The sequence below is a fragment of the Macrobrachium nipponense genome, chromosome 5 (assembly GCF_015104395.2).
Source record: "Macrobrachium nipponense isolate FS-2020 chromosome 5, ASM1510439v2, whole genome shotgun sequence".
Lineage (NCBI taxonomy): Eukaryota > Metazoa > Arthropoda > Malacostraca > Decapoda > Palaemonidae > Macrobrachium > Macrobrachium nipponense.
In genome coordinates this window covers 49,386,995-49,400,240 of record NC_061107.1, presented here as the reverse complement: position 1 = coordinate 49,400,240, position 13,246 = coordinate 49,386,995, and the positions used below count along the sequence as shown (strand labels likewise).

Genomic DNA, 13,246 nt, shown 5'->3' with positions numbered 1-13,246 from the left:
AAGAAGCAAAATAAGAAAAACTCGTCGTTTTTATATCTCACAGCCCTCAATTACAATTGAAACAAGAAGAAAGAGAACAGAAGAGATGTCAAAAGTAAAACTGACGTAAGAAATGTCAAACTAAACTTCTGCGCGTCGCTTCGAATCATTAACCTCAAGGAGAGAGAGAGAGAGAGAGAGAGAGAGAGAGAGAGAGAGAGAGAGAGAGAGAGAGAGAGAGAGGTGGCTTGCTGTGTTTCCTAAACACATACACGCTGTAGAATGTGTGTTTAGGCCTTCCAGTAAGCTTCCTATGAAAGCTTACTAGAGTTCAGTAACGTAAAATTCCCATTTCTTTGATTTGCTGCAGACTATAATAGCATTAAGGACAACCGGGAGTCATATCTTCCCAGTACTGTAGTTTATGACTACATGTGCACCTACAAACAGACAAGGAAAGAAAAAGAGAAAGCTATTCTTATGTATGTTGAAATTTTCTACTAACATCGCGCTTCATACTACGATAGAAGTATCGAGGTGTAACGTAGGTTCCGAAGCACCAACACCACGTGTCTGCGTTCGTGACTTTTCGGAAATTCCCATTTAGGCAAAAACTCTCTGGGGTTTTCCAAGAGAGAAGAGAGAGAGAGAGAGAGAGAGAATATTCTGTCCCAAAATCCTTGAAACATCGTTCACTATTTGGAAACGTAAAAAAGTGCGAATTGTTATAATGCCGCAACACTTCGTTCTAAACATCCTCGCAAAAAGGCCGAGAATCCTCATCAACGGCGAATGAAAGTCACTACCGCGGCAGACAGGCTCTTGAAGTACAAACAGAAGATCCGGAAGGTCTACGTATATAGCGACTTCCTATCAACAATGACGACGGAAGGAGTAGGAAGCAAACGCCTTTCCTACTTCCGCAACAGACTTGACGACGAGGATGTTGGGGGTGGGACTAAAGGAAGCTGGGGAGGGGGAAGGAGAAGGAGAGGTGAAGGTGAAGGGTTGCTGGAAGTAACCGCCGGAGGTGACCGTGGTACGGAAGGGGGCGAAGTAGAAGGAGGGAGGGGGTGGGGGGGAATGTTAGGAGTACAAGGAAGTTGAGAGATCAGTTCAAACAGGCTGCTATTTAGAAGTCCGTTCAAGGTAAAGGAGTCTGCACCAAAATGAGACGACACAAAGCGTGATTACTACACACTCCCTCCTATGTAGACGAAGTGATATTTACAGCAAAAAATAAACATTCGTATACGCTGAGGAATCGGCTGAATTTGCATTTATCTGGATAATACTGGTTTCTGTGAGATGAGTCTGATGTTTATATATATATATATATATATATATATATAATATATATATATATATATATATATATAGATAGATATATATAAGTAGAGATAGATAGATAGATAGGATGATATACATGGTATGTATGCATATACATATATATGTAATATATGTGTAGTGTATATATATATATATAAGATAAAGAATGCCCATTTAAAACGCTATTTAAACGTTGTTAGCCAATGGTTTTATCAACGTTCATATATATATATATATAACTATATATATAAGTAGTATATAATATATATAAATTATAATATATTTATATATATATATATATATATATATTATATATACATATATATATATATATATATATATATATATATATATATATATGTATGTATGTTATGTATGTATATATATGCATTATATATGTATATATGTAAAAATATGTATATATATAGTATATATGTGTGTCTATATATCGATCAAGCTGTTAATTCTCATTTTCAGCATTCATCTTTAATGATCAATAAGCGTGTTTTTCAGACAAATACTGATCAGTAAAATTCTAACAAAAAATGGTCGGCTACTATAATGATTTCGCACGAACAGACAAGACGCTTCAAATTTGCTCTAGTTATTTATTCTCTCTCTCTCTCTCTCTCTCTCTCTCTCTCTCTCTCTCTCTCCTCCCTCCAAAGTGTCATTTTTCTCCCACAGCCTACAGTCTCCCTTTATTACTAAGTAAAGGAAATACCTCAAACCGCTCCGATCCACCATTCAGTAACTTATCAACACAACTTTTTCCGTAACTTCTAGTGTTCACCGCACCAAGGGTTCTTACTTCACATATTCTGAGCAGACGAAGCTTACACCTCTTCCATCATTTAACATTCACACTTGACTTTCACAAAGCGAAATGTAAACTTATTTTGTACGCGCGAACACTATTTTTAATTGCGCGTACACATCTAGGTTACAACTTGGTTACCCTAGTGAACTTAAGACTAAATATATTGAAACCGTTTGAAATGATCTTGTAGACACATTACTTTTGACGGAATGTTCCTGCGATTGTTATGAACAAATTGCTTTATTGACATAATGAAAACGACCGTCGTTGTGATACACGGGACGAACAGGAACCCTCACAAATAAGAAAGACAGGGAGCGACTAGAGCTATTTTAAGGAGGGATACCAAGGACAGTCGCAACACCCATTCAATGTGTTGCCTTTCCTTGTGGCTGGCCAGTCACCCGCCTCTCAAGTATCAAGAACTCGGCGTTATTTTTACACCACTTGTTAGGACAGCATATTATACATAAGTATATTGCCCTAGAGAAAATACTCTGATAACCAAAAAATAACGAGATGGTGTTCACTGATAGATTAAATATAAAATTCTAAACCAAATCAAAATGAAGCACAAATGGCATTATTTTTCTGACTATAGAATCAATACATTTTCTTTATTTCTTTCTTGTTTTCTTTTGCTATGAGTCTACTTCTTGTCATTCCTACCACTCAACATTTTTCTCTACATGACTTCAGAGTAATAGAGTTATAAGTAGTAAAATATAATATACGAGAGAGCTATCTATAATGACGTTGAAATTTCTACAACTCAAAACTCGAGTTCTTCAATAATGAAAGAGAATACGCTTCTCTGATGAATGGCTCCACCCCGCTGAGTCCTTCCTGATTTTAATTATATTGTGGATTGAGTGTAGGCGAACTTTTATATTCGAATCATCTGACTATACCCAGTCCATTGCTAGGTCGACAGAGAGCACCCAAATCGCTCCCCTTTGCCAAAGAAAGTATCTGAACCCTGGACACTTCGCCACAACGCCAGAGAGAGGTAAACGATGAAATAACATTCCGGGGCTTCAAATTCCTTGTCAGCGTACGGTGGAAAAAGCACCACCTCAACTGTGTCCTTGAAAATGGACGCCAAATCGAGGGCTTTCCCTGCCCGTCATACTTCATTCAAGGACAGACAGACATACAGTAATATTCAATATTGTCGATACATTCAAAAACCACATAAAAAAGAAAAATATAGCTGTCTGCTTGGTGGTCTTCGAGGTAACAGAGCGGTACTTCACTTCCGATTAGAATAAAAGTTATGCAAGCAGGGAAACGCCTCTGTACAAAATGGAAAACAGACAAGTAAATATAGAATTATCTAGTATGAACCAGCAAAATCGACGTTCCTCTGAAATGATCACGGTGGAATTAAGTCGATTCAAATACCACTTTACAACAAGCCGGGACAAGAGTTTTGATCCGACAACCACCTACAAAATTAAAATGATATACTGTACATGAGTGCGATTATTTCCTGAATCCAAAACTGAGCGCACTGACTGTGGCCAACAAGAGAGTAGCAGCTACGCACGAGTGATCCCAACTTGTCCTTAACCGCACGCGGTAGATTATGGCAGTCACCGAGGCGAATATTCCTAATTACAAGAAGGCGGACTCCACAAAAACTATTCAAGAGATAACAACTTGTTTTTTACACAGCTTTGAGGAACGTTTTCGTATCAGGCACCAAAGAGAGCTTGAGCCACTCTTCCCACAATAGATCTCTAGACAGGGGCCTACTGGGTCACTGCTTGAAAAAATAAGACCTTCCATAAATAGAGCTTGGTTTTAATGCATAGTAGAAAAGTCTCGAGCAATGCGAAGGCTCCACTATCACGAAATTCAAAGGAAACTCTTGCGGAAAATGAACGTGATTACTTACCAACATTTGTGTTCAGTTTCAATCCTGTATTGCAGCTCCTACTTATTTTTGAAACTGCTTAAAAATAATCGAAGTTCATTTTCATGACGACCACAAATGGCAAGAGAGATGACGAAAGAACTGTAAATTCCAGGGTAATAATACTATTTCTTCAAATGATTCATCCTTCGGGGAAAAAAAATAGCCGTTCTTCTACATTTGAATAAAATAGCCACAATTCGCTCGTCTTAGACAAGACGATATACTTTACAGAATGTTTTCTTTCCGTGATAATATCCTTCACAGAAGTCTTCTTGTCCTCCTCGTCAAACTTATTTTATTCTCTCCATTACTTTTAGGGTTCTCGAAATCCTTCAGTGGTTCTGTACATGAATGTCTTAGTCTTTATATTTCTAGTATGTATTTACTTAAATATTTATTTATTTATTCCGATGATCTAGTTGAAAATCTAAAGAAAACAGCTGGAACAGATACCACACCGGTTCATTCTTGTGTTTAATGTGGATAGTAGCTGTCAACACATTCACATGCATTGACATATTCATCTAAAATGGCGTGTAATAGACACATTTTGCACCAAATTGAGAGAGAGAGAGAGAGAGAGAGAGAGAGAGAGAGAGAGAGAGACGCTAAAAATGCAAAATATAATGGCAACTCGTAAACAAAGGGAAGATGGTACAACAGAAATAAACACATGGAAGAGAAAAAAGGATCTCACAAGGAAAAGAGGAACTGTCTCAATACAATAACAGTTTATTTCCTTCTTGTGTCTATCGCCCAATCTTTTTTATTTTTCCTTGTCCCTGAAGTTGAAGGAACTTTGCAGACAATGCCTTTGGATGAGGAGGAACAAGACGAGTAGCGGGAACAAAAATAAAAAAAATAAAAAAACGTGAGAGTGAATGAGTCTATCTCTTCCACGAATCCATTCAAAATGACACGAAGAAATTGCGTGCAACCTCCACGCACATTGTGCGTGTATCCATCCGTACCTATTTAGCCACATACTCTCATGTTCCTGCACAAAATTATTTGTGAACACTCATTTACTGTCGACATTCATAAGACGGAAGTTATAATAACTATTCCGCACGACCACCTGCCCAACCAGGTGTTTGAAGTTGAGGTGCAAAACGTCACACTTTAAAACATCGAATAAATGTGAAACAAAACATCGGCCGCGAGATAATTTGACAGTGGAAGTGGCCTGATATCGGTGCTTCGTTTTAAATATTCATTTTTGCTATCTTTGCTTTCTTTTGCTTCTTCAAAAGCAGCGTTCTGCATTTACAGAAAAAGACTCATTGTCATTGGCACAATATTCTGAAACGATCCAATGTTTTGTTTATTAAGAAGTAAATAAACAAAAATCCCGAAGAATAAAATTGAACGAGGGTATTGGCTGCCATTTATGGTTATGCAAAATTTAAGAAGCTTGACCAGAGAGAGAGAGAGAGAGAGAGAGAGAGAGAGAGACTTCAGCAGCTAAGTTGGAATATAATTATGTATGCATGTGTGTATGTGTGTGTAAAATTCCCAACAACAAATAAGCAAGTATAAAATTCAATTAATACTTAATTGCCCTAGTGGGAAAATGCCCCCTTCAAAAGCAACATTCTCTCTCTCTCTCTCTCTCTCTCTCTCTCTCTCTCTCTCTCTCTCTCTCTCTCTCTTAACTAGAATATAAAAGGAAAATTGATCCCTCCAGCCAAAGAAAGGAAAAGAAAAGAAGAGCAGGAACGAGAAGCGTGCCCGAAAAGCCAATATCGCGGCAGGCGCTCAAGGTGAGAGATCAAGCCCCTTTTTTTCGACCAATCGAGAAACGCAGCAAAAGCTTCCACATCAATATTGTAGGCATATACGAGTTCACCTTGCAACATCATCATAATCAGTCCTTCGGTGTCAGCCAAAGGGCAGATCCTGATCGAGCAAAGCCAGAGCCTTCTATTCTTGTATTCTTGCAGCCTTGAAAAAACGATCACAAAAAACACGGACGAAAAAACTGTCATTAAACATTTAGCGGGATATATATTATAAAAACAAAAAGCTCACGACACCCTGTTGCCAGAGAACCCAATGTGACTGAAAAACTGAACATTAAAATAAGAATTTTAAATAAAAAACAAGAAAAGCATCCGGTACAGTGTCCGGTAAGAATATAAAACGATGAACTCACAAAATACAAAATAAAAACTGGAATAAGTCTTTCAGGGTAAAATGACAACAAAGAAAAGTGGTAGATTTCATGATGCTAAATGCCCCATGTAATAATAATTGGGGTATGTGGGAGCGGAGGCTGTGGATGAACCTGATGAGCTTGTCTTGCAGCTCTACGATTCTCCAGATGATGCTTCCTGTTCTCTTCATCATTTTTAATTCCATCTTTCACTAGAGCTCTCCAGGCAGATGGTATCAGGCAATAGTCCTACCTACCCTTCTTTACTGTTCCGAAACTTGGACAAATTACCGACGCCATGTTAAACCCCTTGAGAAATTCCATCAGCGGTCCTTGCTAAACATCTTGAGAATAACTTGGAAAGACCACCCCACTAATGTAAGTGTTCTTGAAGAGGCCAACTGCCTCGGTATTGAGACCATTATAATAAGTAGCCAGTTGAGATGGGCAGGGCATGTTGTCAGAATGGCAGACAGCCGTCTTCATAAGCACCTCTTTTACTCAGAGCTAAGTGACGGGGACTGACTCGAAATCTTGGCAAAAAGGAATTCTCAAAGACAACTTAAATAGGGGACATTGACTATAAAACATGCGGTATATATATATATATATATATATATATATATATATATATAGATATATATATATATATCTATATAATATATGTATATATATATACATATTCCTCTTGGAGGAACTCGTAGATGTAGCTATTCTTTTGACGTTCATTCTTCAAACCTGCGAGGTATACCCCACAGCTTCCTCTACAAGTAACCATATCCTTCCTCAAGGCTTCTTCATTCCTCCACAGCTTTATCATTGACCACACATTTTCCTTTCTTACGACAAGCAGCGTTGCTTTTCATCACTTCTACATTTCTCTCTCTCTCTCTCTCTCTCTCTCTCTCTCTCTCTCTCTCTCTCTCTCTCTTCTCTTAAACTGTATCCATAAGATGACAAATGAGCATACGAAGAAATTCCCGAGTATCTTATTCTTCTCACTAGTAAAAAAAAAATAAATTGAAATTAGACTCCTCTCGGGGGAGGGAGGGAAGGGAATGAGGAAGGAGCAAAGGGCCTGGAGGGAGCTACGGGCTGGAGGGAGCCTGCGAGACCGTGGTTCAAGAGACCTTGAGACCCTCCCTCAAGAAGGAAGGAACCCCCGGAAGCCTCAATTTTCACATGGGGCGGAAAGACTACTCGGCGTCATCTTTCTGTTTACTGTGTGAGGAAGAAGAAGGAGGAAGAAGAAGAAGCAAAAGAACAACAAGGAATAGTTACACCTGTCCATGTCAATAGAATAATCTGATAATTCTTTTAATTTTCTGACAACTTATAGAAGAGGAAGAAAATCAATAACAAGAGCCAGCCACGCCAATTTTGAGCCAAAGAATGGATAGCAGAAAAACAACCCTACATCATATATGTAACTTCAACGAGAATTGGAAACTCTCTCTCTCTCTCTCTCTCGTCTCTTGTCTCTCTCTCATCTCTCGTCTCTCTCTTCTCTCTCCTCTCTCTCTCTCCTCTCTCTCTCTCCTCTCAAACAAATATATAAAATCCTTCAACCAAATATATAAAAAATATATAAAATCCTTCAACCAAATTTTGGTTACATCCACCTGAAAGCGGTTTCTATTCAAATAAAGAAAAAAATGGGATCCTTCGAAGAATGCTATACCTCCCATCGCAGGAACGGTAAAAAAGGAAAAAAAAAAAACAATGCCAGCAAAAAGAACTCGCCCATGAAACTTGTAGGGTCAGGCAGAGCAGAACTCGTGTGACAGGCTGCGGTTCATTTACATGCCAAATTTTCATTCTTTTTTTAATCTCTTCTATTAAACCAGAATTGAGTGAATCATTAAATCGACCTCTTAAGAATCAGGTCTATCTGCAGGGATGAAGAGAACGCTTCTCTAGCAGTGACTGATCATGATTTGAACACCTATGTCTGTCTCGAACTCAGCATAAAAAAGAATGTCAAATATTAATCTAGATGAAGCTGCTCAGTCTCAAACCCGATATTTCAATACCGACAGAAGACCAATTCCAAGGTCGAAGACTCAAAAATTCACTTCCATGAATAGGAAGTGACTTGGCAGTATGATAACGAACGTACAAAATAACGAGAAAACGGCGCCCAGAAAAAGAGCTAAAAAGGAGATCTTTGTCAATGTAAAAAGTCTGTATAAGGATGTACCTGGTTAATGCGACCTCCAGCTAATAAAACCTTTCGTACACTTTATGAAATAGAGACATCTTGACTGGACCAGCATCAAATTTCCTTCATAAATGGACGGAATCCCTGATCACTTCACCTACTTTGTTGAGTAAAATACATTTTTCCTCAACTTTGTGTTATTCCTCATATTATAACACCTTCCATTTATCATGATTCTTCGATGGAAATCGCGTTCGTAATCCTCAATCTGAGTTTCTCTGTATTATTAAGCAGCCTGACTGCTTGCAACCAATGTGTCATAAATACGTCAGTTGTATTTTCCAGACACTCCATAACTTTCCTCCAACAACATCCGTTGACGAGCGCTCATCTCTTTGCGATGTTTGTTCAGTACGTTTCCTTTATTTTGCCATTTATTACTCGTTGTTTAGATCATGATGATGCCAATGATTTTGTTTGGCTTTGAAATACAGGCCATGAAAAACCTTTCCAAATGACAGCCTTTTATGCTTTAACTCACTGAAAAAAATTGGCACTCGGGCTCTACAATTATCTGAGTGAAGATACAAATTCTGTCGTCCATTATTATTTCTCTGTCAAATGACAACCGAAAACACGACACTGGATGAAAACTAACTGACAACCCTTGACTTTCTTCCACAGTATGCAGTGTCGGTTCTTCCTGGCACGTGGCCAATGGTGTCATCAGGTCCTCCTACCGCGCCTTCTCCAGGGAGAAGATCGATGCAAACCTGGGCGTGGCGATCGGTCTTGACCACGTCAACATAACGATGTGCGTCATCCCGAAGCACAATCGAAGCCTCGATATCAACTTCAACGAGCGCTTCCACTGGATCAAGACGTCGGACATGAGGGAGCACTACAGGGAAGCCCTGATCAAGGGCTTGCCTTACCCCATCCTCACTGTGGCAGAGTACCTCACCCTCGACAACGAGGGCTTTGCCTGGGGAAGATACTACCGCAATGCAGGATACTACGCTAATATCCTTTTATGGTAAGTTGGCTTCTTCTTCAATCAAGTCTTGATCTGTGGAATACAATGTGATGTGTTCTCTTTTCTAAAAAGAAATATTCCAGTGACTTCCATTATTTTAAGCCTGAAGGGATGTCTTAACCTATGTCAGTCATTGTATTTATAAAATGACAAATTCTGTCTAGAATGTGGGTGTAGCATATGTCTTAATTTCTTTCAATGTCTAACTGTACATAAATTGTTAAATACTACATGGGTTCTTTGAGTAGCTTGAAAAATTTAACCAATTCTGTTTCTCTGTTTTGTTTTGTTTTGTTTTGTTTCGTTTTGTTTTTCTAAGAAAAATGCAATCGCCTTACAGTCATTGAGTTCAACTGCATTACTAATCAAAATGTACTTTGCTCTTTCTCGGATAATCAGGACATCGTTCGCATCTTGGCTGCTCATGAACATACTGATGGTGAATGTCCCTCGTTACGGTGCTTACACGATGTTCATCAGTGGAAGTTTGATGTGTCTTTCAACAGCTGTCTTTTACCTCCTGATGCCCGAGAAGCCCCTAGTGCTGAGGTTTGAGGAAGCCATCATCACTTTCAAACTCGGCTGGTGCTTCTGGCTCACCTTAATTGTGGGTAAGTTATATCTATCTTCTTTGGAATCACTCTCCCTTCTCCCTGTGATGTAAAAATGCCGAGAAGCCAAAATTTCTTGGCGAAAGAAAACAACACGCGCACTGTAGCTGGATATTTCGATATTCATTTTTAGAGTCTCATTGTTCTAAGCATCCTAAGATCTCACTGTTTGGAATATTGCTACTATTCTCTTTAAAGGAACCGAAAAGACTATACAATGAGAATGACTGATTAACTTGATAGACCAATGTCAATTTTCAAAACCATAAATTATGTTACAATGACAAAACTAAAGTTCATTATAATGAGATAGAAAAAAAAAACTAACGCTTATTTTATTCATTTTCCAGGAAGCATCATGGCAATATCAGGGATGATAGTTTCAATAGTGGACTGGATTTACCCACACAAATTCTCCACTATCTTGGAAGTAGACTTCGACACTCCTTACGATCGACACATCATTATAGAGGATTCCCATGACACTCGCAAGAGGCGCTTCAAGATCCCACGTCTAGAGGAACCCCTGAATGCTGGTCTTACCGCTGGCTCTAGACTCCTGAGACGTCTTTCCAAGCGTGGCAAGGAGGCGTCTGGCGAGAACGAGACGAACACCGTGCCTGGAATTGACAACCACGCCTTCGAAATGGAACCCGCTAAATCGCCTCTTCGATACTCAAGCATCATCATGCGAACGGACTCCAAGAAATCCACAAAGTCAGTCAACTTTAGGAATGCATCCACAAAATCTCAGCAATTTTTGGATATTCCACAGTTGTCTGATTACGAAGAGAAAACAAAACACTTCCAGAGGTCAGACTCTAAACAGAGCAGCGTTTCGTCTGCATCAGTGGCGTCGTCACCCAAAAGTGTTAACTTTGAAGAAACTGCGATACCAGGACCTAGCGTCCACCCTGGAGGGCCAGCTCCAGCAATGCCTGTCGGGGTCAATATGCTAAGGCAGGATTCTAGTCAATCCGTGTCTTCCTCCTTGTCTTCGTTCGGACTTGGTATGTTGTCCCGCGACCCAAGCATTCGAAAAATATCAAACGAGGAGAACCTTCATGCCCCGGTCACGAGAAATAATTCCGGAAACATTATTGTCTTCCACAGAACTGACTCTCGAGGCCAGCTTCAAAGGTAAGATCTCAAGTTAACAAAGCAAATTGCATGCATTAGTCAAGTCCATTTGCGCTCGGTGATTACATACATACAAACTTTCATCGTGAGCAAATTAGAACAAAGAACACATACAGTTTGAAGCTTCATATGAATCAAATATGTTATATGAATGAAGTCAACTTATAGTTTGGTATGATAGGACGCACAAAGAAGATTTTCTTCCCTTTGTTCATTTCTTTTTTCATAGAATTCTACGACGATGCGTCGTTACGGGCATCTATCGCGATGAACTCTCCTGGACTGACGTTCATCTTAACTGATCTGTTTCCTCTTTTTTCACTTCAGGTTGAAAGACGAAGTCGTGGAAATTCAAACTGACGAGATGTCTGATATGTGGTGAAGAAGTGGAAACGTCGCTCCATTCCTAAATTATGTATTTATGAGCAGACCTTCATCTTCACTCACCTACCTGCTTGGGCATCATCGTGAACATGACCCGACTTCCGAGAGATGTCTCAGTGTTCCATCAATGTTTTCTCGTCCTCGTTTAAATGACCTTAGGACAAATATAAACTCGAGCAACAATGACAGCTCGCGTTTGAATGACATTGAGTTAAATCGTGATTAGAACTTTTATATGAAGTGAATGTGTATCGATTCAACCTTATTACAGTACAGTATTCATTTTAGATATTTCGTAATGTCTATGCACACACATATCGTACTCCTATACACTCATAAAAATACAAAAAAGTTCATAAAGTAATATATTTACAAAAATTAACTAAAAAAAAAAAGTTAGAGGGAAAACTGATTATATTTCCGGTGCTAAGTTTATTTTAGACAGTTCCTACTGCAAGAAAAAATTTGTAACGGAGAAAGTTCACTCTAATATGGAAAATGAAAATATACCCACATTTTGTAATATATCGATGGAAATTACAGCATTGGCATAACCGATATCAATATTATTTCAATAAACTTCACGCGATAAACAGCGTTTTACTGACGCTGACGTAGATTTAATTACCACGGTGTACATTTAACTTAATAAATGCATTGTACAGTTTACAAATCTGATGTTTTATTTATGCAAAACCTCTTGCACATCATGGGTTATTCACTTCTGGCAATATCATAATGATATGAAGTACTATATTTCACATTATGGCAACACAATATTCCAGCTTTATTGCAATGCACTGTGATGTGTACATGAACATCACGAAAGATCACTTTTTTCCAAAGGAAAGGTCTGCTTTCTGTTCAGTCCCCAAGGGATGGATATCTGTTAACAAAGCACCCTCCCTTAATCCCTGTATTATGGCTCAGAAGTCCCTCACACCATTTCCTTCTTTTAAGATACATAATAGCGATAGATGTCCATCCTTTAGTAAAAAATGACTGATAAAAATTAATTTGCTACATTGTGTTACCCTCCTGAGCATTTGATTAACCGTTTAATGTAATACGACTTTCATGGAAGCATTCAGGACTTACATTATTCATTTTCATTAAAAAAAAAAATTCTTTAAATGATCAAATATACCTTTGGATGTATACACTGCATTTTCTCCAAAACATTTGGAAGAAAAGTTACCCTCCTCCTGCCTGCACATAGAAGGACCACCATCGCACAATGGCTAGGGAATCTCAGCCGTTAATCAGCGGAAGCGACATAGTCTTATAAGGAAGGCTAAGTTTCCTGTTTCATGGTCTCTTACGATACCTTCGTGCGAGTCCACAGCAAAAGTTCGTTTTCAGCATCCCCTGGTTTCTGACGACTAGGCCAACCCATCAGAGTTGTTTCATTTTATTATTTATTCATATATTAGAAGAAACGTTCAAATAAGGTAACAAAACTTACATGCCTGGCCTTTACAGTTCCAACACACACACACACACACACACACACACACACACACTCTGGTCAAATCATATGGAATGTAAAAGGCCAGATGCGATAAGTATGGTGCATTTTTTTCTGCCAGCAGTGATAAGAGCTCTTTGAAATCCCAACATCATGACTGGCATAAGTATTTGCACAACCTTATCATTGTTGATTATTTGTACCTTTGATTTCCATGGAACATATTGACTCACTATTAGCAC

The 13,246-nt window shown here is 38.7% G+C and overlaps 1 protein-coding gene across 4 annotated transcripts in view; it reads left to right on the top strand.

Annotated features, from left to right (window-relative positions):
- LOC135215290 (dual oxidase maturation factor 1-like) overlaps positions 1-12,209 on the top strand; it is a 118,628-nt gene extending 106,419 nt beyond the window's left edge. For all 4 annotated transcript variants that reach the window (XM_064249834.1, XM_064249833.1, XM_064249835.1 and 1 more), the window contains exons 4-7: positions 9,050-9,401; positions 9,801-10,012; positions 10,363-11,152; positions 11,480-12,209. In XM_064249834.1, the coding sequence (XP_064105904.1) occupies positions 9,050-9,401; positions 9,801-10,012; positions 10,363-11,152; positions 11,480-11,534 (1,409 nt within the window). In that variant the 3' untranslated portion in view covers positions 11,535-12,209. The remainder of the gene's footprint in view (positions 1-9,049; positions 9,402-9,800; positions 10,013-10,362; positions 11,153-11,479) is intronic.
- The last annotated feature ends 1,037 nt before the right edge of the window (positions 12,210-13,246 follow it).